This window comes from Psittacula echo (assembly GCF_963264785.1).
Source record: "Psittacula echo genome assembly, chromosome: 4".
NCBI classification, from domain to species: Eukaryota; Metazoa; Chordata; class Aves; order Psittaciformes; family Psittacidae; genus Psittacula; species Psittacula echo.
The window spans coordinates 99,001,051-99,025,639 of NC_137738.1; the positions used below are offsets into that span (position 1 = coordinate 99,001,051).

At 39.8% G+C, this 24,589-nt stretch overlaps 1 protein-coding gene across 7 annotated transcripts in view; it reads right to left on the reverse strand.

Moving 5' to 3' along the window:
• PUM2 (pumilio RNA binding family member 2) overlaps positions 1 to 24,286 on the reverse strand; it is a 72,085-nt gene extending 47,799 nt beyond the window's left edge. For 3 of the 7 annotated variants that reach the window (XM_080614570.1, XM_080614568.1, XM_080614566.1), the window contains exon 1: positions 24,015 to 24,286. In XM_080614570.1, coding sequence (XP_080470696.1) covers positions 24,015 to 24,260 — 246 coding nt within the window. In that variant the 5' untranslated portion in view covers positions 24,261 to 24,286. The remainder of the gene's footprint in view (positions 1 to 24,014) is intronic. The other 4 variants (XM_080614567.1, XM_080614569.1, XM_080614571.1 and 1 more) reach the window with 3 other exon arrangements.
• Positions 24,287 to 24,589: the final 303 nt, after the last annotated feature.

Consider the following 24,589-nt stretch of genomic DNA (forward strand, 5'->3'; position numbering starts at 1 on the left):
CTAACTTCAGAGGCTGAGTGTCTCTGTACTTTTGAGAAAGACATTTCACAGCTCAAAGAAACATTCCTTCAGAAAGAACAAATATTTTAGTTAAGATGGATAATAAAAACAATTCCCAACAACTTCAGCGCAAATTTAGTTCTGATGAATTACGGGGGGTGAGGAGAGAATCAACACCTTTGACCTTTTTTTCAGTGATGCTGACATTTAAGACAATTAGGTTGAATTTAATCTTCTAAAAACTGAAAGCAATTTTTTTTTATGTATCCTTAAAACAGCTAAAGATTTTTCAAACACATACAAAAAAAAGCTTATAATATATGTGAAAGAAGCTAGGGTTTGGTTTTTTTATTAACTCCACAGGATAATAAAATCTTTGTGCATGCACACAGAAAAATGAACTTTAGAAGAGGAATTATTTAGAAAGAAAAATGAGAAATTCATATTTTGAAGACTTCTGAATTTGATTATTACAGTTTCTGAGAACGTAATTTCTTCTATAGGTGGCTGAGTTGATAATCTTACCATAAGCCACTGCCTCTGCTGAAGTCATGCACTTTGGTTTCAATTACACTCAAACAGTAAATTAGAATCATAGAATAGGTACTTCTGTCTCAAAAGGTGACTCTGGTCTCACAGTATCTCTAAACACAATTTGTAGCTAAACCTTGCCAAACTGTATTTACCATAAACATTACCCAAGTGAAAGTTAAATAAAAAAACAACAGAGCCTGAAAGATTTATATGTTTTTCAGTTGTGGGTGTTTTTTGGGGGGGAGGGGGAAAGAGTTGTTTGTTTGGACTTTGTGTGTGTTTGGTTTTTTGTTTGGTTTTGTGCTTGGTTTCTTTGTTGTTTTGGTTTTTTTGTGGTTTTGTCTGTTTGTTTCTTTCTTTGGCTGCTTGGGTTTTTGTTGAGGTTTTTTGTTGGTGTATGTACTGCAAGAACTAATACCAAATGCTTTTTTTTCACAATTCAATAAAGTTCAAAAACATGGCCACACACACTTCTAAGTCTCTAAGACAAGACAATCCAAGAATCAGGGTAACAACACAGCTACTGCATTTTTTTCCCTTGAGCGGTTCAATCAACTCTTAACAAACTGAAGTTTCCTGAAACTGCAAATAAACTTTAGTACACCAAACACTGATTTTGCTCACTGGCTCCTTTCTTGCAAAGAGAGCCTCAATTCCCATTTCCATAAAAAACAGCAGCCCACAAAATCCTGTCCCATGTCATGAATATGAGTTTCACAGATAAGGTTACAGACTGGAGAAAGGCAGCGCTAGTATCTTCAGCTCTGCTCTCTTCAGTGCTAGCCCTATCACTACAACAACAGAAGAAAACATCCAAAATGACAACCAAGTTAGATGTACTACATATAAAGACATGCCCTTTCCCTGAAAGGGAAACTTGGTTAGGATCATCTCTATTACCAGGAAGTTTTACTTTCTCTATTTCAATGCCAACGTTCACTTAACTCATACGCTCCAGAAATAAACATTTTCAACATAGACTTTTTTTACCTCACATTCAGAACAAATCTCTATTTTTATTCATTCTCTGTTATATGGAATAATTCATAAGTCAGAGAGGCCTATGAAATATACTGCTCAACATTTACATTTTTCCCCATTTGATTACATCTTTTTTCTTGTTTTCTCTCACCCACAATCACTGACAATTTCTCTTTCTCCATTTATCACCTACCTGCTTTGGGAATTAGTTGCTAGATCTAATCTTAAATTTCCAGTTGAACACTAATAACTCTTTCCAAATAAGAGAAACTGGCAATGTTTTCAAACTTCTGATACACATCAGATCATTCCACAGGGCCCCCAAATTACACACAAATGGATACTACACAGTCTTCAGGTGTAACAGTTCCTCACACACTCCTGTTAAACAGATAGAACAGCTTAAGAGTACCCATGAACTTGATAATAATCATGTAAAAGGTTTTATTCAGAAGGGGGTTTTATTCTTTTTCTCTGCACCACATCAACTGAACTGGGTAAAAAAAACACAGCAGCAAGACCACTAGATTTGATACAGGCAAAGCAACAAGGAGAAACTGGTCTGGGGCAAGGTGGAGCAGAAGTACCTGCTTAGGTACGTAGTGGCAACTACATGATAAACCAGTAACACGAAACCGTGTCCTCACATAACTCAGGACAGAATTCCGGAGGCAGACTGTTGACTGGAGAGTCATCTACAATTACCACAAGAAACACTGCTTAAAATAATACCCATTTCTGGCTTCCAGGTGCCAGGTTCTAGGGACAAATACTCTCCACAGTAACGCTGCACCCTGCTGGAAGTCAGCTTCTAACCAGTTTCTTGCAAAAGCAAAGAAAGCAAAGAAATATAATACTTAATTTTATAGATCAGAAGTGGTTAAACCAGCCAAGCAGAAGGTAGGAAAACTTTTTCTGCATTAAGAAATTCCAAATCTCATCCCTCCCCCTCCCCAGGTGAATACCCCAACACTGTGGCAAAGAAAGGGAGGACACACTTTACAGTTGAAGCTGTGGTACTGGGCCAGAAATTCAACACGAACCACTCGGTAATTACAGCACTGTGACTGTAAAGAAAGGAAAGCTGCTGTTCATACTGCAAATCCCCCAGCTTTTTTTATTTTACTGAATGACTTTAATGCAAAATACCTTTCTAGTAGTTAAGATAAATGCTGCAGAAGAGCCACCCCTTATGTATGTAAGACTATACATTATTACTATATACAGAAGACTTCTTATTAGCAAGTGAAACTAATGTAAGAACACAAAAGTGCCTGTATTTTAAAACACAACACACCAATTCTGCCAGCTCTCCATTAAGTTAAACACTATCTTGTGAAGTCATGTCAAACATTTCACTAGATACTAAAAAACCCCTAAAAACTCCAAACAAAACCCCCAAAACATTTCAGAGGGGTGGCTACCTTGAAACTACTAAATAATATTTTAATACAAATTAAAACATTAGACACAAATCTAGTAGAGATTTCTAACAAAGGACAGTAAGAGAAAACTAGACAAGGCTGAACTGCAAATCCCCAAAACTCTACTTTGAAATACTGAACTTCAGGCTCTATACACAGATTTCTCCTCAAGAACATCTTGCCAGATTACCTACAATGTCATTATTTTGGTTTAGAATCCAGCCAATAGTGCATCCAGATAACAAAAGCTGTTGAGCAGTTGAACAGAAAACTACTAGAATAACAACTGAAATGCTTTGAACACAAGTCGGTTAAAAAATACCAAATATTTGGTGCAATATTTAGGAAAACAAGGCATTTGTTCTATTAAAACCACCTTTGGCTAGATGCATCCCCTGCTACCTAACAGGTTAATCAAAGCTGTTGTTCCCAAGTAATTCAAAGTCCACAGGTATGCGGCGCTTTGCAAAGGAGGTAACATGACTGGAAAAAGGGAAATATAACCCCCATTTTCAAGAAAGGGAAAATGGATGATCAGGGAAACTACAGACCAGTCAGTCTCACCTCTGTGCCTGGCAAACTCTTGGAGCAGATTCTCACAGAAGACATGCTAAGGCACATGAAAAACAAGGAGGTGCTTGGTGACAGCCAGCATGGCTTCACTAAGGGGAAATCCTGCCTGACCAATTTGGTGGCCTTCTATGATGGGGCTACGGAACTGATGGACAGGGGTAGAGCAGCTGACATCATCTACCTGGACTTGTGCAAAGCGTTCGACACTGTCCCCCACAACATCCTTGTCTCTAAATTGGAGAGACATCAATTTGATGGGTGGACCACTGGGTGGATAAAGAACTGGCTGGACAGCTGCATGCAAAGAGTTGCGGTCAATGGCTCAATGTCCAGCTGGAGACCAGTTAACGAGTGGTGTCCCTCAGGGATCGGTGTTGGGACTGGTCTTGTTCAACACCTTTGTCGGTGACATGGGCAGTGGGATTGAGGGCGCCCTCAGCAAGTTTGCCGATGACACCAAGCTGTGTGGTTCGCTTGGTAACACTGGAGGGAAGGAATGCCATCCAGAGGGACCTTGACACGCTTGTGAGGTGGGCTGATGCCAACCTTATGAAGTTTAACCATGCAAAGAACAAGGTCCTACACCTGGGTCGGCACAGCTACAGGTTGGGCAGAGAAGAGATTCAGAGCAGCCCTGCAGAGAAGGACTTGGGGGTGTTGGTCGATGAGAAAATGAACATGAGCCAGCTTCGGTGTCGCTTGCAGCCCAGAAAGCCAACTGTATCCTGGGCTGCAACAAAAGAAGTGTGACCAGCAGGTCGAAGGAGGTCATCCTGCCCCTCTACTCTGCTCTCATGAGACCTCACTTAGAATATTGTGTACATTTCTGGTGTCCTCAGCATAAAAAGGACTTGGAGCTGTTGGAACAAGTCCAGAGGAGGGCCACGAGGATTATCAGGGGACTGGAGCAACTCCCATATGAAGAGAGGCTGAGAAAGTTGGGGCTGTTCAGCCTGGAGAAGAAAAGGCTGCATAGAGACCTCATAGCAGCCTTCCAGTATCTGAAGGGGGCTATAAGGATGCTGGGGATGGACTATTCATTAGGGACTGTAGTGATAGGACAAGGGGTAATGGGTTCAAACTTAAATGGGAAGTTTAGATTGGATATAAGGAAGAAATTCTTTACTGTAAGGGTGGTGAGGCACTGGAATGGGTTGCCCAGGGAAGTTGTGAATGCTCCATCCCTGGTGCTGTTCAAGGCCAGGCTGGACAGAGCCTTGGGTGGCATGGTTTACTGGGAGGTGTTCTTGCCCATGGCAGGGGGGTTGGAACTAGATGATCTTAAGGTCCTTTCAAACCCTATTTTATGATTCTATGATTTTCTGAGGATCATATGGAACAGTAACGCAACTGCAGACCTAAAAAAATACTCCAGAATGTCCAAGCTCCTTAAGCAGGCCAAATAAACAAGATGTTAGGCATTTCTGACAAAACACTCAGGTAACCAGTTTTAAGTTCTAACACATTGTATTATTATTATGTATTATTATTGATTATAACACATGGTTATAATCCCAAAAGCGTAACATTTGTCCCAGTAAGCGTTCAATAATTTTCACTGAATTACAGCGTTCTAAACTTAAGCCAAACTTTCTGCAGTTGAGTAATTCTTCATCCCTCTATTTTAGGCTTCTTAACTGATCCTCAGGTTGAGCTATACTTTTGGACTCTACGACCCTTAATACATTCAAACACTCTAACAAAAGAAATTTAGTTTGTCAGTTTAGTTGACCTGGCTAAGCCATCACTCTGGTTTTCACATTCTTGTGTTTTATTTCCTGAAGTTGTATTTTGTATTGTGGTTTGAGAAGCAATCCTACCAGCGCCGAGGACATCAACAATGAAAAAAATCGAATAAGCAGATTTCAAGGTAGGGATTCTGCAACATGTAGCAAGGAGGAGGGGGGGGAATTAAATATACTCAGCAAAAACACTGTCCAGTCTGCTGAAAAAGTTAAGTCACAAAGCAGCAGGGTGATCCTAAGAGCTGACACTTGTATATAACACTTGTATATACAACACTGACCAGATGTTTTGCTTGCTTTTTTGTCAGTAATCCGGAAGCTTGCACACAGGAGAAAAGAATTTCCTAGGTTTTTATCAACAGCATATACATAAAAGTATATATACATATATATAAAAATTATGCTGGATAGCATCTGACGAGTCACTGATAAGTTTGGAAATTACAGATCTACTTGCATATAGTTGTCTGCCAACAGATCATACAGAACAAGCGTAACAGGACACTACCTCCTGCGAAGAAAAGTAGAAGAAAATGACCTTGCCACCTGCTTCAGAGCTACATTATGGTTCATGGGCCTAACAAGATTCAGAACCTTGGGTTCTGTTCCCAGTTATGGACTGAAATATGATGTAAGAACTAGGGAACTGCACTTGTTCCCCCCAAACATGAACTCTTGCATCATATTAAGAAACTTACATCTTCCTTGCACAGGAAGGCACATAAAGTGCCTTGCACAGGCACTTTATGCCTATCTTCCCACCCAACAAGTTCAAGCTTTGCCCTACAAGTCGCAGAACTGTCAGCATAAGTTTTCTAAGCTACTGTTGTCATGTGTCCTCAAGCTCAGGATTTTAATCCTGACAAACAAATGCGGGCAGAATTACCAGCCTTGCATAAATTAATAATAATGTGTCTGTAACGAAATCAGATTTTGTAACTATTTATAGCAGTTCCAGTGCTTGCTCCATTTGAAGAGCTAAAGTGATGCATTCCAACATAAGTAGGGCATATAGCTTATACTACATAATTTAGCAGGTTTCCCAAAGTCTTTTAATTGTGAAAGAAACTATCCACTCAGAGTTTCTAAGAAATGTACAGAACAGGAAGTTGGGTTGATAGATGTTGCAGAACTTTGTAAAATAAAAGTCTAGGTAAGAGAGAGCTGACAAAAAGCTTATATATAATTTTACAAAATAGAAGAAAAATCCTATGAAAACTTCGCAATGAGTTTATATAAACAGGATTTTATACATATATATATAATAAAAAAAAAAAAACAAACAAAACCCCCAACAATTGATTAAAATATTTATCCCTACATTTATAGCTTATTATTTATATGAGCTACAAGAAAAGGTAATTCTTCAAACAAAAGGGGCTGACTGGTACTTTAGTGCTTGTAAATCAAAAAGAAAAACTCTTTCATGCGAGAAAGTGCACAGGTTTTACCTTTAATGTGAAATAGTTTAGGTGTAATCCCATCTAGTTGCATAAACACACCACAAACAAAACAGGAAGACATTAAATATATTCAGAAGTTTGAAAACAAAGCTGTGAAATGAAATTTAAATTGCAGTTCTTGTCTAAACACTATTACTTCATTGGTGCCTATTACTTAAAATAGGTACATGATATTTCTTTCTAATTTTAAAACTCTACACTTTTCCTGTTAGGCTAGTCAGATAGTATCACTTTCTCATAAGACAGTAGCATGTGCTACTGGTCACCTAGCAGAAATTTAGGCAAATTCATGAGACAAATCTCTAACCATTATTGTTCCATTCTACACTGAAAGGCTTTATCAATGAGAAATAACACTCTGCAGCTACTTCTATAAGGAAGTGTGACATTAATTTGCTGCATTGCTGCTTTGAGACATCAGTCCTCACTACTTCATCATTAGCTTTTAGTCAAAAACTTTATTTAGTAAGTTAAACTCCACAAAGAAACATTTCTCTCAAGGCAGTATGCTGTTAAGAAAAGGCTTAAAACTTTGCCTTTTCTGAAGATGAACACTCTGTATAAACCCCAAATTTATCTTCACACAAGCAGGAACTAGGGACAATTTATCTCAGTACAGACTGTAATGATTAATGAAAAGCAACTTTCATTCTAATAGAGAGTCAACAAGCTTTTCTTATATGTGTTAACAAGAATTGGAACAATTGGAATGTAGAGGCCTAGAATCAAGTAAAAATTTCCTAAGTTAACTTTCCACACTGCAATCAACCTTTTTGCTGATGTGTTTTCTATATATAAATACACACTATATATATAAATTATCACTTTTCTATTTGTTACCAGAGAATCTGAAACAGAGCATCTCCCTGCCCAAAAAGTAAGAAAAGCAAGCTTTAGATTTTTGTTTCAGAAATTATATATTTTTAATATATATTTTTAATACCTTAAAAAGAAGGTGATTTTAAAGAATCCCACGGAACATAACCGATTAAACAGTGTAATTTATACCAAGAAAAAGATTTTGTACAAATGTATACACACACCCATGTTTCCCGCCTCCCCATTAAAAGCAGGGCTGAGGAAATAACAAGCCACATTGACAGAATTTCCAGGAAACTTTTATTTTATGTTACTGTAACAGTGACTTCAGAAGAGTTCCCTCCCACCCCCAGCAGTTCTGGATATACAGCAATCCCCTCCTTCAGACCATTTACTTTCATTTTCTTTACTCCTGAATATGGCAGATGTGCTTACCGTAACATTCATTTGTAAAGGATATAGCTTTCAAGAACACTAGATGCAAACCCTGAAGTTCCAATTCTCTTGCCCAGAAGTTTCTAGCATCGTGACTTCTCCCTCATGGTCCAGTACCCCTTGAATAAGCTCTGCTTTGGTTTTTATTTCTCCTCCAGCAGGCAAGAGGAAACCAGGGAATATCAACAAAGTCTGACCTTTGAGAAGATGGTGCTAAAGTGAGAGATAAAGGAACTGAACTGCCTAGTCTTTGGGCAACTGAATTACAGGTAGTACGAAAAGGAAATTCAGAATTTTTATTTCCACTATAACTAGTTGTTCTAAAGAAAGCTGCTGCTAAAACACACAACTTGTCTGTATCACCAGCATAAAATGCCAGTGGAAAAAAAAAAAACAAAACACAATAGTTTCAAATATATGCCAGTGTGCTTCAAAACCTCTCTTGATTCTTTGAGCCTTTAAACTCTGCATAACCTCAAGGTCAGCCAGAGAACAGTAAAGCACGTTTCTCTTAATATATGTTAAAAGAATTACTAAAGGGAAGCATATGTGTTTTCCACTTATCTGTCTAGAGCAGAGGAACAGGAATAGACACTTAAGAGAAATTGCTGTTATCAATTTTTTCAGCTGTTTTCTAAGGATGTCCTCTTTGGACAATATGAGTATTTAAACTAACCATAGATTTCTACAACTGCCTAAAAGCTGAAACAACCCCCGCCAACTGTAAAAATACAGCTAGAGAGACCACTTCTAATTCAATAAACCTCACTCCTAACTCAGTAAGAGCAGCAGCTCAGCCTTAGACATTAATTTCTCAGTAAATGCTCGTCAGCATAGTCCTTCAAAAGAAGCAAAAAAGAAAGTTCGAAGTAACATTCAAGACTTCTTACTGATGACAAACTCCTGGAAATAAAGTGGCTTTACAATTTACGATTCAAACTGAAGCAAAAAAAGCATTGTAACAAAAATTAGTTCAAAGATTGACATGAACACATCTGTGTTACAATGGATTTAGAACCACATTTGTCAACCTTTTCATGTAAGAAACGAAAAATTTAATAGCAGCTATATGTGAAAGCACTATCAGCATAAAGCCAGCAGAGCTTACAGTAGGCAGAAGCAGGAACTGTGAACACACACACACACACCCCCCCATTTGAATTATCATCTAACAAAATACAAGAAGGTCATTTATAAGAAAAATTACTAATTAGATGTCTGAATTCCAGGTTACTCATTCTCATCCAAAATAAAGCACTCCCTCAAACATGCTGCCCTCCTGCTTCTGCTCACATATGTACCCACAACTCTGCTTTCCTTCCAGTGAATTCCAAATTCCATTGTTTTCACTGAAGAGAAAAAGTTTTCACGTAACTTTCATTGCCTTCAAAGATACACATGGGTCCTCACCACCCTGACTTTAATGTAAACTGCACCAAACCAAGGTAGCTCAGACACTCCCCTGTGTAATAAAGCAATGTCAGACATTTTCATGAGCTCCAATATTAATCACATAGAAGAAAAAAGAAAGCAAACTCTATTCTAAACATGCAGTTAAGAACTTATTAAGCAAAATAAAAAACATTGACCCAAATTTTTAATATTTTTATTTTCTTGACTCCCTGAATAACAGCAAAAAGTGACCAAGAAAATACGAAGAAACGTACTGCAAAGGTAAAATGCCTGAATGACTACATGCAGCCACTTTTCCCCCAAGCTTACTGGCTCCCATCACCTTCTCCCTGTTGTCTATGCAAAACTCACTTAGAATGCCTAAAACAAGTTCTAGCTTTGGCACAAAACTCCACAATCACATAATAATCAAGTGTGGAATGTGGCCTTACAGTGCCACCTAGAACCTGGAGCACATGGGAATAAAATGCAAAGATACTTCAACTGGTTCCATAAGGTTGGTCCCTGGTTATCATTACACCATGCCCCAAGGTGCGTAAGTATGTGTTGAGTGCTTCCAAACCCCTTCACCTCCAGAAGCAGTGCTACCATTCAGATTTATGCTGCCACCAATAATTCCTTGCAGACCCGACCCTGCATAGAGCTAGCGCTACACAAGCATCCAAGATAATTTATCTATAGGTAAATTACAGATAATACATAAGTGACCGCATGCTATTAGTTTTGCTTTAGTATTAAAAGAATCTTCTTATGCTAATTACCGGATAAGCACTAAAGTATGAACGAATCTGCTTCAAAGAACTCTCAATCTAAGACAAATAACAAAGACTGACAGAGTGAGAAACTGAATTGGTAAAGTAGGAATAAAACAGTTGTTCGCATTAAGACACTCAACAATGCACAAGTGCCAGGTATTTGGAGACACGAAGGTAGGCAAAAATGTAAAGATCAACTCAAGAAGTATGTCAGAAAGCATATTTGTGAATAGGGTTATTAATGACACACCTAATTCTATAATGCAAAGAGGGAGTATCAGTTCACAGTTCTGCAGCATACGAGACAATATACAGTGGGTAGAGACTGGTCAAGTATCTCGTGAGCTAAAACTATCAGCAGCAGTTCAAAATGCCTGGTGAAAAGGTCAGAAAATGCAGATGCATCAAAACAGCAAATATGTTTGGAAGGTGCAGGTGATTAAGGAAGAGTCTCTGAAGAGCAGAATTTACATGGAATAAACTTGTTTGCACAAGCCAGGTGACTGCAATTTCTCTCCTCATCCTGACAAGTTAACTTTGCCTATTCTATCCACGCACTACACACTTGAAACTACTAAAAATACAGATAAAGTACCCGCAGAATTCAACACTAATTTTTTTCTCCAGTTACAGACATGATCTAAAGTATATCACAGAAAACACCTTGCAGTAGGTCACAAAGTATCCCTTTTTAGCTATTTCAAATCAAAGAGGGGGGGAAAGACAGACTAGTTATGTCCTCCCTGCCATGTTTGCTGCCAGAACTGTCACAAGTAGGTAACAAGGCGATGTCTCAAGTATGCAGGTTGCAAGACATGTTTCTAAATACACAAAAAGCCACAACCTTAATATTCATCTGAAAACTCTTATGATACTTGCTCCAAATTATACGGCACTAATATGAAGATCTCACCAAGAACTTCAGATTGTTTTAACAGGACATACAGCATTTTCCAAAACAGGAATCAAATGCCCTCCCCCACGCTGTTCCCTAACCACAACGGAAAATCCTTCCTAAGATTTCTCTTCCTAGTTCGTGAGGCTTGAAAAGTTTTACTAATCTGCAAGTTTGAGAAGCTGCTTAAATCATACATTTGACATTCGTAATGTGGGGTTCTAGTTAAGTGAGGCAAAATGCTACTGTAATTAACTGAAGGAAATATCAAAAGAAAAATAACAAAACCATTGCAAACTTAAACACATAAAGACAACACTTAGAGCAAAGTTGTTATAGAACCTCTTGACTGCACAAACAGAAATAATTCTCTTCAGAACAGCTTCAGATGGATGTTAACTTCACCAGGAGAAGGAGCAGTCAATCTGCTAAGATAAAACTTAAGCTTTGACTGTGACAGAGCAGCAATAAAACGGAAGTATTTATGTGCTGCATAGTTGCTGAGCACTTGAAAAAGTCTTAGAGTATCTATTGATAAAAGTTATTTTGAAAGCACTATAAAGTAGTTATATTTCACCATTATACTTTATTCTTAAATTTAAGAAAAAAATTTAAGGAAGTCAGAAACTACAGACTGCAAGCTCACTTAGATTTCTAGGGACAGTTTTAAGCACAATCTATGAAAGAAAGCTCCAATGATTCTGAAAATGGGACTCTCACTGTACGGTCAGGAAACAAATTATGTTGTTCCCAATGTGAATGATGAGATTATGTTCATTGTTCCAAGGGATGGCTACACAACTGTGAGGTCTTACATGGGAAAATTATTTCCCATTTCCCACTGTACAAACATATTAGCGTATCTCAGTTGAATAACAAACAAAACAACCTGATTGTTTAAAATTAAGGCAAAATGTTTGCTAGAAATTGACTGGTTTATCCTGGAGGCAACAACATTAAGTATTTGCACATTTTATTAGTTTAATAACATCCACACATTTTCTCATAGCTATATTAACTCTAATGGACACCCATGGAAATCATGCTGAATACTTGCAAAATAACTGATACACAGAGCTTCTCCTCCATATCACAGAAGTGCCAAAATGCTCTTGAACTCAGCGAGATTCTTTCCTGTGTTCTCTCCATCTCCCAAAAAAAGAATTCTTCTTTGTTACAGCAGAAACTTATATTCACAAAACTTTTGGAGAAGTTCGTAAATTTAACAGCAACTGCGGCTCAACCAAAGCTTTGTGCAAAGACACAATTTACATTCTTTTGTTTATAGCACAACTATCCTTCCCTGATGGCTTTGAAAAGGCTACTACAATCAGAGCATTTCTCTGACATTCTTTTGCTTATCAGCTCTTGCTTCTTCAGGATCTGACAAAGGCTCTGGCAGACCTACCTGCAGGGACTCTAATGTTTTCATCATTAGTTCCTACCTTCTTCCCCTTTCTACTGGGGACAGAACAGAATGAGCAAACAACATGTTAAAATTCATAACCTGATGTATTTATCTTGAAGTGCTGAAGTGTTTAAGTGTCTTTGCCATGAGGGATATAGGGCAGATATGGGAAAAGACAGGGCAAACAGCTTGGGCAATATCACACTACTGCAGCCTTTTGCTTCAGCACATGAGAAGAACATTTGCAAGTGCTCTGACATCCATGAAAATATATCCTGAGCTTCCTGAAAACCTCATATCCAGAACTCCAAATATTACAGACTGACTCCTGATCACGAAGCCACTAGACAATTCACAGCACTTCTGTAATGAAGAAATGCCAAACAGAACACTAACCTATTTGCAGCCCCATGAGGTTATTAACAAAAGGATGATAGCACAGTGGATAATGGTCTTCCTCAGGTGCTATGCTGGCAAAGAGCCTCAACCGAGCTTTTTGGTCTTGAGGGAACAAAGCAAAACAAAGTAAAAAAAAAAACAAGGTCAAACCCCCCAAGTGCTATAGTTTTTATACTTACTTCATTATCCTTTGTAACTCTTTTCAATATTAAATATTTCAATGTAAGATGAATGACCCAGGGGACAGTTATTTCTCCATTGAGAATTTATACTTAACCCTGCCAGTGACTAGACACTCACTGCTGTTTTAACATGAAAGGTGACTCAAATTAACACTTTTGGCTTTGACATCCTGTATGGAAGAGCTGAGTATGCACTACCTTTCACCTCAGAGTCCAAAGATTTTTGATTACTACCTCTCATGCAAATGAGCACTCCTCTAACCTCTGCCTGCCCTCATGCTGCCAATTATTCTGTACAGCCTCCCCCTATACCAGCAAAGTAGTTCAACTTCCCCAAGTTTTCGCCATGAGTAACTGTTGTCCTTAATTTCAATTTTCTGTTGCTACAGCTGAAGCAACCACAGCAGAACACAGACAGAATATGAACATTAACAATACCACACATTTCTGTTCCTCTTAGTCTGCAATGTTCTATGAGCCAGTGATACCAGTTTTGAGTCAGAGTGGCTACTTAATTTAGACACCCACATGCCAAGCATACACTCATCAGTAATATTTTTCCATCTCAGCAATGTGTTGAATTCCATTCAACTGTACTGTCTGAACTTTCTGCTCTTCTCTTAAATATGTGTGGCACCTGAAATTTTGCCATTGCAGTCTTGGTAATTTCCAAACTAGCATACATTAAGCCTCAGTACTACCAGGGAACTCCAGGATAACCTGCTTGATCTTTCCCTGTGCTACCAATGGCTTCTAACGCTGGCATGTATTAATACAGAATAGCAGTATTTTAGTTGGAAGGGACCTTCTAGTCTAGCTGCCTGACCACAAGTTAAGCATGTTATTAAGGGCACAAACTGCTTTCCAATTATTCATGCTTCACTGATCATTCCCATAGTTCTCAGCAGTTCCTTAGGCGGGAGGGACACTGACAAGCAATTCCTCAGTCTTCCAACTTGAGTAAGAATTAGATACTCTACTAGACAGGTAATTATCTTTAGTAAAGACTTTGTCTTGCCTTGTGTTAATAAGATGCTCAGTTCTTCCGAAGACATTTCAGATGACTTTCACAAGATCAAGATATTATTTCCCTAGTCTTCCCAGGAATTTGTTTCTTGGAATTAATCAAGTATATTTATTAACTTCTTATTTTGTTATTCAACTTCTTTAGCACTTCAACTAATTTGAAGATTCTTCAAAATCTATCAGTGATTCCAGCCAAGTTAGTACGTTCCTCTTACATCCAAATTGCTTATAACCCCTCTTTATACGTACCCCCCAGAGACAGCTGGTCAAAAGTATCAGGTATCTTCTGGCACGGAAGTGAATACATGGGTTTTAAATGTTCTGTATTTACTTGAATCCATCTGCTAAGACTGAGGCTTACGAGAGTTTCTTGCTGGACAACTAGTAGGGTTTCCCAAGACAACTTAAGCAATCCTTATTTTTCAGTATATGAACATATCTTAATATTTTTGCTTGAAAAAATCCCTGCTAAATTTAGTTTTCAATTTCTACATTTCTCTTTCTATACATTTTAAATTCTTACCTAACCAGTGGGCTAGAGCTCCACCATCTTCACAAAAAAAACCACTTTAGTCCTGCTACATAGAATCATAGAATAGTTAGGGTTGGAAAGGACCTTAAGATCATCTAGTTCTAACCCCCCCTGCCATGGGCAGGGACACCTCACACTAAACCATGCCACCCAAGGCCTCATCCAACCTGGCCTTGAACACCGCCAAGGATGGAGCACTCACAACCTCCCTGGGCAACCCATTCCAGTGCCTCACCACCCTTACAGTAAAGAATTTCTTCCTTATATCCAATCTAAACTTCCCCTCTAAAATGCCTTTTTATTACTTCGGCAATGTCTCACTTTCTTTGCACTATGACATGCTAAAATTTATGTAAAATCCATAGTTTTAAGATATGCTTGGATAACATACATAGAGTCAAAGACTTCAGTATCTTCATTTTGAACTGTTCTCTGTGGTCCTGCTTGAGCAGGGAGGATTGGACCAGATGACCCTTCCCACCTCAATCAATCCACGATTATTTATCTACTATACTTGCTTCTATTAATTTTCTTTCAGATTTTTCTCGAAATGCATAATAAAATTCTTTCATTTATTAATACACACAGAGATTCTGTCTACCCAGTACTCAAGCACACAACTGCATCTAAACTGCATCCACAGTCTGCATAGATTTAGATTTTAGAAAACCCATTTCTTTGGTACTTTTACCTCAAGAGTTGTTTGCCCTTAAAACAAAAAGAAAAAATAAACCCAAACCCAGAAACGTCTGTCTTAACAAAATCCCCCATAACATTAGCACACAGAGAACAGTTAAATCAAGCAACTAAAACGGAGAAGTCTCCTGATTTGTGCTTAATTTCCATTAGTTCATACTGCTAAGGAAGACTGGGAGAAGTGAAAAATGGCAGAACATAAAGGCAGTATTGATAACTGCAAGTTGAAAGCCACTATTTTCACACAGATAACAATGCAGAGCAATGCAAGAGCAATTTCCCCTTTGCTAAATCTTCATAATGTGTAAAACCACTGAAGCACTTTAATAAGAGTAGCTCCCTGCATCCCCCTTTCAATTTACCAGAAAACACACAGGATCTTCATGACATTTACCTGCTGGAGGAATGAAGAAATATTTTGATGGACCTGACCGAATTAAACGAAGCTGCTGATTAAGGCATGCATCTTATTACCACTGGGGACAGAAAGCAGACAGCAGAAAAGAGATGCAACTGTTACTCAGCAGTTACTTATCTGTGAGTAATTTTATGCAACCTATCAGCCCTGGGAAAGGCTAGCAACAATCGGCACTGTTGCCTGTGTAACTGACTGAACACTGGCAAGAATAACCCAACATCTTCATACTCACAAGTGGACAGCAGAATACTACAGAATTTTATACTTACAGAACTGCTTTACAATTTGTGTGTAAGTGCAATGCAGAATGTGATACAGCATGAAGCCGGATGGCAGGGCAAGAGTTGCTTTTCTTTAAAATGCTATGTAAATCAATGTAAGAGGAAGAAAAAAAACCATGTAAGAATAAAATTGGAATAAAATGCCAAAATAAATTAAAGAATGAGAAAAAACAGATTAAGAAAAAGCAGATACAACAGATATTCTTGCTTTTAAGGTCAGCAAATCTTGTTTATTCACATTTGCTGCAGTTTTTTTAACACATTCTGTATGTCCTTGGTCTTGGGAAAGTGCAAAAAGTTCCTCAGGGACTTAAGTGTGGCACATTACAAGTGCCCTGGGGAAAAAAGCCATTTCTATCTGAAACTCAAAACAAACTTTTTATTAAAGAAAAATTAGGGAGTTGTATCAATCAAACATTTGTGGGTGAAAGCTTAAAACAATTTTTTTTTTATTCTAGGTTACTATCCACAAAAAGGCAAAAGTTTTGATCTACACTTAATTCTACTATCTCTATTTTACCTGAAAAAAAACTTGTTATACTTGCAGGTTAAAAAATAAGATTGTGTGCTAAATCCGTATTACTTCTTATAAAGCCTACCAGAAGATAATCCCTTTTCAAACAAAACCATTTGTTTTGCATAAATTCAAACCTAACGATTTGATGGTGTTCTGATACGAAAATAGGTACTCATATATGAAATGCTTATGCAAGTTATAGTTCAAACTGAACATCTCAAAATTATTTAACGTGGTTCATTTATAACTGCTTTAACAAAAACAACTGGAAGGTTTAGAATTCAGGTTACTACAGGCTTTCAAAAACTAGCCTAACTCACATATCTTTCTTAAAGATGTGAATTCAACACAAACCACAGGAACTGTTTCAATGAAAACCAAATTATCTATAGGGCAAAATATACACATATGTACATATAGGGCAACATATACATATATCTATATAGATATATGAGTGCAATCTCCTGAGGGCCAGTGGTGTTTGCTGGAGTAGCCACTTGGCTGCATTCTAGCCTGCCTCTGGAAGAAACACCTAATTGCAGCATCATCCTGAGAACATCCACCAAGGGACACCTGGACACTGGAAGCACCAGATACTGCAACCATAGAGATGGTATGAGGAGTGTTTCCACCTGAATTGAGCCCTGATGTTGCTCCAACTACTGTTCCAGCTGGGCAACCCCTACTCCAACCTCACTGGCTTCCTGACCAATGTTCATCATTCCTCTGGTCTCCTGCCATGCCACTTCATTCATGCTTAGGAGGACACATGGAATGCTCATTCCACTTGGACACCTAAAAAGAAAAGGTCTTGATAACATAAAAGGCTTTCCAAACTATCTTCATGCAGCTCTTGGAATTAAAAAGTCCAAGTTATAAAAGAATAATACTAATTGTCAAAATGTTGTTGATTTAAACTTTAAATTTATATACCATTACCAAACTAGGACTCTAAGAGAAACCCATGAATTACCACAGAATTTTTAAGAAGACAATATATTAATATGGTAGAGTTCCACCATTATAAAAACTTGCCCACATATTTCCTTGCTAAAAAAAAAAATCAAAATACATTTTCAATCATAATGGCAGCAGTTTCTTTTACTCAGCATGATGTGCAAAAACACTGCTTCTGCCACATTGCTATGGCTGATTTTAGACATTCATAGACTATGAAGTGGCACAGAAAACTGGCTTCTCTACCTGAACTACATCTCATTCTTATATGCCAGCCTCCGTTTTTCATTCAAATGGTCTAAGCTACGTAAGAATCTAACATAGTAGCTGACATTAGACTTCTTTAACCCACATGATAGTACATTTCAAGGTTTTCTCAAAATAAAGATTTCAGGCTCAGATTAAGTTTCCCAACTAATTTTTGAAGCACTGAAGTCTTAGCTTGAAACAAGTATAAATGACAACAGCTGAAGTCTTTTTCTGATACTGACAAAATCCTTTGCAGAAAAAATATGTGCCCCCAAACACATATACTTAATGATCTCCACACATTCTTAATCTACCATAACTGATGTATGATTGATTTTTTTTTTTTTTTTTAAAAAGGAACATCTAAATGGACATATATAAAACCCAAAATACCACCTACAATCTCAAGTACTTGAGGGGGGGAGGGGGTGATAAAAATTAGAAGTCCAAGAAATGTCTCACTTTTTATGCTAAACAAGAGTGTCAAGTCCAAACAATAAAAAAATTACATATACGGAAAACTATTTAATCAGAATAGAACACTTAAATCTGAAGATGTAGGCAAAAGAACCCATAACCCCCTAATCTCTCTACACAATTATACCTTTTTCATCTAGCCTTATTGACTACTGAATGTCCAACCTTCAAGGGGGTATTAATATATAGATAGATATATAGGAGAAGGATTATTTATTTCTTAATAATCTGGAACAATCTTGGCTTTGTAACACAAGATCTAAAGCTACTTTGTCTTATTAGTATTGTTACAGTAGATATTTGCTTATTGTCAAAATACTCTAACATCAATCTTGCAACTTCTTCAGACTACGTGACTAACTCATCACTGTAGTATGCCCAGAACTAAGGTTTGAGCAATATACATCATAATGGGGATAAACAGCAATACTTCAAATATTAATACGTGAAAACTATGAGTCAAAACAAACTCATTATTTTTAGCTCAAATAGAGAGTCATCTCCAGCAAGTGCAGCTTTGTGTTTAATCAGTATGCACATGTGAAGACTTACAGAACTAAACACAACAACCCAGCTTTTAAAAACTCACTTCCTCTTTGTAGAGGTGTGAACAAATCCTACACAGAACTTCAGACCAGCCATGCAAACAAACAAATAATAAAATGTATATAACTAGTTCAATACATCACTCCAAATTCTTCCTCAAAATAACATGGGTGAAATCTAAGAGCAAAGTCACAAACACAGATCCGACAAAGCCCTCATTTCCATTAGGATTTACATGCAAAGAGCTTCATAACTGAAGGAAAGACAATCAGACCTATTACCAGTAAATGAATTTTGGCAATACCTCAATGGCACTGATGAAGCAAGAAGTAGCCTATAGTATAACTGCATGAAAAATTAAAATTGAAAACTATCACAATTACAAAAAGTACATTTGTCTAAGTGACCTGGTGTACACAAATATAAGCTGTAAAAATCTGAATGTTAGAAAAGCTGCAGATGTGATATTTAGTACAGCCATCAGAGGACAGAGGATCTTATTACTGCCCTGAAGTTTAGTGGAAATTGATGTATATATAGAACACCTCGCAAAAAAGTCAAATGTGGATTATCACAGGGATATGTCTGCTACATCTCAGTTTTACATTTCCTTCTCAACTCCCAAGATGGCCGCCACAACCTCTTCAGGCATGTATCTTCTACACATCTACAACTGGCCTTAAATTACCATGCTTTGGAAAAAAGTACCTGTTAACCAATAACGAAATACTGAAAAATTTAAAAAATCATGGCAGTCAGGTGAAGTTCCCAACGACTGGAAAAAGGGTAACATAACCCCCATTTTCAAAAAGAAGAAAATGGATGATCCAGGAACTACAGACCCGTCAGTCTCACCTCTGTGCCTGGCAAACTCTTGGAGCAGATTCTCACAGAAGACATGCTAAGGCACATGAAAAACAAGGAGGTGCTTGGTGACAGCCAGCATGGCTTCACTAAGGGGAAATCCTGCCTGACCAATTTGGCGGCCTTCTATGATGGGGCTACGAAACTGATGGACAGGGGTAGAGCAGCTGACATCATCTACCTGGACTTGTGCAAAGCCTTTGACACTGTCCCACATGACATCCTTGTCTCTAAATTGGAGAGACATCAGTTTGATAGGTGCACCACTCGGTGAATAAAGAACTGGATGGATGGCAGCACGCAAAGAGTTGCGGTCAATGGCTCAATGTCCAGCTGGAGACCAGTAACGAGTGGTGTCCCTCAGGGATCGGTGTTGGGACCGGTCTTGTTCAACACCTTTGTCGGTGACATGGACAGTGGGATTGAGTGCACCCTCAGCAAAGTCTGCCGATGACACCAAGCTGTGTGGTTCGGTTGATATGCTGGAGGGAAAGAATGCCATCCAGAGGGACCTTGACACGCTTGTGAGGTGGGCTGATGCCAACCTTCTGAAGTTTAACCATGCAAAGAACAAGGTCCTACACCTGGGTCGGCACAGCTACAGGTTGGGCAGAGAAAAGATTGAGAGCAGCCCTGCAGAGAAGGACTTGGGGGTGTTGGTCGATGAGAAAATGAACATGAGCCGGCTTCAGTGTGCGCTCGCAGCCCAGAAAGCCAACTGTATCCTGGGCTGCAACAAAAGGAGCATGACCAGCAGTTCAAAGGAGGTGATCCTGCCCCTCTACTCTGCTCTCGTGAGACTTCACTTGGACTATTGTGTGCAGTTCTAGTGTTCTCAACATAAAAAGGACTTGGAGCTGTTGGAACCAGCCCAGAGAAGGGCCACGAGGATTATCAGGGGACTGGAGCACCTCCCGTATGAAGACAGGATGAGAAAGTTGGGGCTGTTCCGCCTGGAGAAGAGAAGGCTGCACGGAGACCTCATAGCAGCCTTCCAGTATCTGAAAGGGGCCTATGAGAATGCTGGGGATGGGACTATTCATCAGGGACTGTAGTGACAGGACAAGGGGTAATGGGTTCAAACTTAAACAGGGAAAGTTTAGATTGGATATAAGGAAGAAATTCTTTACTGTAAGGGTGGTGAGGCACTGGAATGGGTTGCCCAGGGAAGTTATGAATGCTCCATCCCTGGTGCTGTTCAAGACCAGGCTGGACAGAGCCTTGGGTGGCATGGTTTACTGGGAGGTGTTCTTGCCCATGGCAGGGGGGTTGGAATTAGATGATCTTAAGGTCCTTTCCAACCCTAACTACTCTATGATTCTATGAAATACAATCTTAAAAGATATTGCTAGAGATGATGTCTGGTCTTTATTTTCAAACTAAACATTTTACATACCAGCTTGAAAAGCTCTCACCTAGTATTGTAAAAGCCACAACAGGTATTCTGAGTGGGATTCAAATTAAATTTTTCGAAAAGGTTTCAGTATGCAAGCAATTACTATAAAATAAATTTTACACAACTTATTTGAGATTACACCCAAGTAGCTAGAACTGAATACGCTTCTGTGTTATGACATCATTTAAAATGCTTTTCCACTATATGATGGTTAAATGCTCCAACTTCATTATCGGAAGCACGACATAACTGGTGTTTGTTGTGCTTTTAAACAAAAGACTTGTCTCACTTTGAGACAAGAATCTAGGCACTGGCTTTGCAACTACACTGGAATGGTTGCATTGTGTAGAATAATCAAGACAACAGCTATGTTATGGGTAGGTGAAATTCACATTAAACAAGGAAATTAAATTAAATTTAGTGAAGGTAGGAGAAAGAAGATTGATAAGTCTCACATACCTTACACATAATACACACAATGAGAAGTATTTATAAAGCATGTCTGCTCTATAGTTATATGCTGTTTCCTCTGTAGAGTTTCTATAAGAAACTTTTAAAAAAGAAAATACAATGTATTAAATGCTTTTTTCAGAGGAGATTCCCAATACAAAAAAATTTAACACTCAAGTGAACTTGGGTTTCTTTTTACTGCAACATACAGTTTTTATATCATCCCACATTCAAAAGCAGCATCAAGACATACAACAAGGAATTCAAACCATCTACTTGCCTCTGTGTATAAAAACTTGCACTCACGTAAGAACTCATGTACTGTTAAATCAGAGCGGAGGGAGAAATATCCAAAAGTGAACTAGAAAGCGCTGCTGAAAATCAGTCTAGTTCACAGTATTCAACATGCTGATGTCCTGTTAACACACTTGCCCCAAACATCTGCATTATCCAGCCCAGTGAGGAGACTGTAAAGAAACACTTGAGAGCAAACCTGGAGTAAAACATGTACATAAAGGTTTCAATGTGCACTACCGCTACTACTGAGTAAGATTTAGTATCTACTGCCATAACAAGAGGTATCTTCTCATCAAAGGACAGGCAAGTCCAACTTTTTCAGCCAACTACTTGCATCATTAGCTCAATCATGATACCAGATATGCCCATAACTGCCTCAGCTCCGTGCCAATGTTCCCAACATAGAAGAAAAATACTAAATACTGCAGGGTGATGCTACAGAAAAAAAAAAGAAGTACCATTCCCTATTAATGCAGAAAAAAATACTATTCAAATAACATGGACTTTCCTGTGTGTAACATCCACATAATAAACTGCAGAATCTGCATTTTCTCACACGCATTTGCGTACTAACCATTCTGCTGGGACATATTCCAAATTCTCAACTCTCTGAACACTTCAGAAAACTTCCAGGTGATTTAGTGTCATTTTTATAGATATAACGCAAACTACACCACCACCAAATTATCATTTCCCTTTTTATTCGAGTTTCCTTCTCCCATCTCTCTAACACAATTATATTCGCACTGACACAAACTGAGTTGCATTCCAGAACATAGACAATAACTCTCTGAGGCTCTCAACAAAACTGCAAGTGTTGTTTGCATTTGGTTTTAAACCTATACATGACTAAATATAATAGAACACTATGTTTTATATGTAAAAATGGTAACACGGGGTAGTAATTAGGTTTCAAATGCATTCATATCCCACATACCTGAAGAGCTACAGCCTCAACTGACGCTAACTAAAGAGGCCTGATCCTTCACTTGAGATGTAACAAAGACTTCAGTAAAAGAGAAGCTAATATAAATCCAAAAGTATTTTGTGAACATGCAGTATGTGACAAACAAGAAGGCAAAATAAGAAGTTTCACCGATTCTCATTTGCAATGACCTATATAACATAGCTCACAAATGCCTACACTGCTCAGAAAAAAAGCATCCCAAAAATCAGCTGATTTTTGGGATCATCACATCACGTATAAAAATCAGCTGATTTCTGGGATCAGCACATCACATATAAAAAAAACATGCTATGCATTTTGGTGTTAAGCCATCTTGCTTCAACCAGTAAGCCAAAAAAAAAAAAAGGGTCCCGAGCATACTAATTTTCTCTCAAGGAATTACAGTCTGAGGTTATGAAATAGATGAGGAATGAACAATGCCAAAAAAGAAAAAAATCTTTGCACAATTACTGCCAAGGAGATTAAGCCCCAAACTGTTAGTTGTAAGCACGATCCACTCAGGGCAGCTGGCATTTTTCTCAACTTTTGGTTATTGCAGTCTGCGCAGATACGCTTGAAGAAGAATTAAAACCTAACACTTCATTGTGTGGTATCAACTATCAAAAGCGTTTGGCCTTCTCGCTCCACCCTCAGAAAGCAGTCATTATCCTTAATAGCACTAAAAAAAAAAAAAAAAAAAAAAACCAAAAAGAATAACGCAAGTTTTCACGCTCTCGGTGCATCCGAACAAAGCCCGTTTTCCCCGAATTCCGAACACATGCAACTGTCCGTGGGGCTGCAAAAAAGACCCCCACTCCGCACTCGGTGCCGAAGCCTACTGTAAACCCCGACATGTGGGTGCCCCCCGGCCTGTCCACGCCCCCGACATCCCGCGCCCCGGTACCTCTCACCACCTGAAACCCCACGCCCCCGGCCCGGACCACGGCAACAACTTCACCCCAGAAACCCGGTGGGGTGGAAGCTGCTTCCGCAATCCGCGCTCCCCTCGGCTGGCCGAGAGCACAATGCCGCCCGCCCCCTCGCAGCACCGCCGTCTCCCTCACACCGGCGGTGCCGCCGCCTCTCCTCTCGGCGCTCCCTCCCCACCTCGGCGCCGCTCCTAGGCGAGCCGGGAGGACACAAAGGCGGCGAGGCGCAGGCAGCCGTCGAGCAGGCCTCGCGCCGCCCGGTGACCTGCCACAACATGGCCCCCTCCCTCTCTACTTCTCCCCTCCCTCAGCGCACAGCCGAGGCCAGAGACAAAAGGGGGCTGCAAAAAGGGGACCCGCCCGCTCGCGGCCTACCCCGCGCAGCCCCAGCCCCCGAGGGTACTCACGGGCTGGCCGGCGGCGCTGCTTGCTGCGATGGAGCCGGAGCGGACGCTCGGACAGCCCTGCTTGCTTGCCGGCCCGCCGCCCCCCTCCTCCTCCTCCTCCTCCTCCTCTCGCCCCCCCTTCGGCTGCGAGGGCCTCACAACAACATGGCGGGAGGGCGAGCCCGGCGCGCGCGGAGGCACAGGGACAGCGAGAGCGCGGCAAACCTCCCCCGGCCGCCGCTCGCCCCTGCCGCCGGTGCCGCGCATGCGCGCCACAACCCGGCGGCGGCCCCCGGCCCCTTCCGCCGCGCAACGCGCATGAGCCCGCTGCAGGCTCGGTGTGTGCCCTCGCTCTCCTCCAACCCCCTTGGCCGTCAGCGCCGTCGCGCTGGCCTATCCGAGCAGGCCGTATTGTGCGCGTTTATCCTCCGCGTTTTCGTCGCTCGCCTTACGGGGAGGGGCGGCGGCGAGAGGTGGCCGCTGCCCGAAGGCCTGGAGTTAAGAGACAAAGAGGAAGGCGAGGCCCGCGCTCAGGGGTACCCGGTGGCTCCCAGCGCCGCCCGCGGGGCGGGTTACCTTGTGTTGACAATAAACAA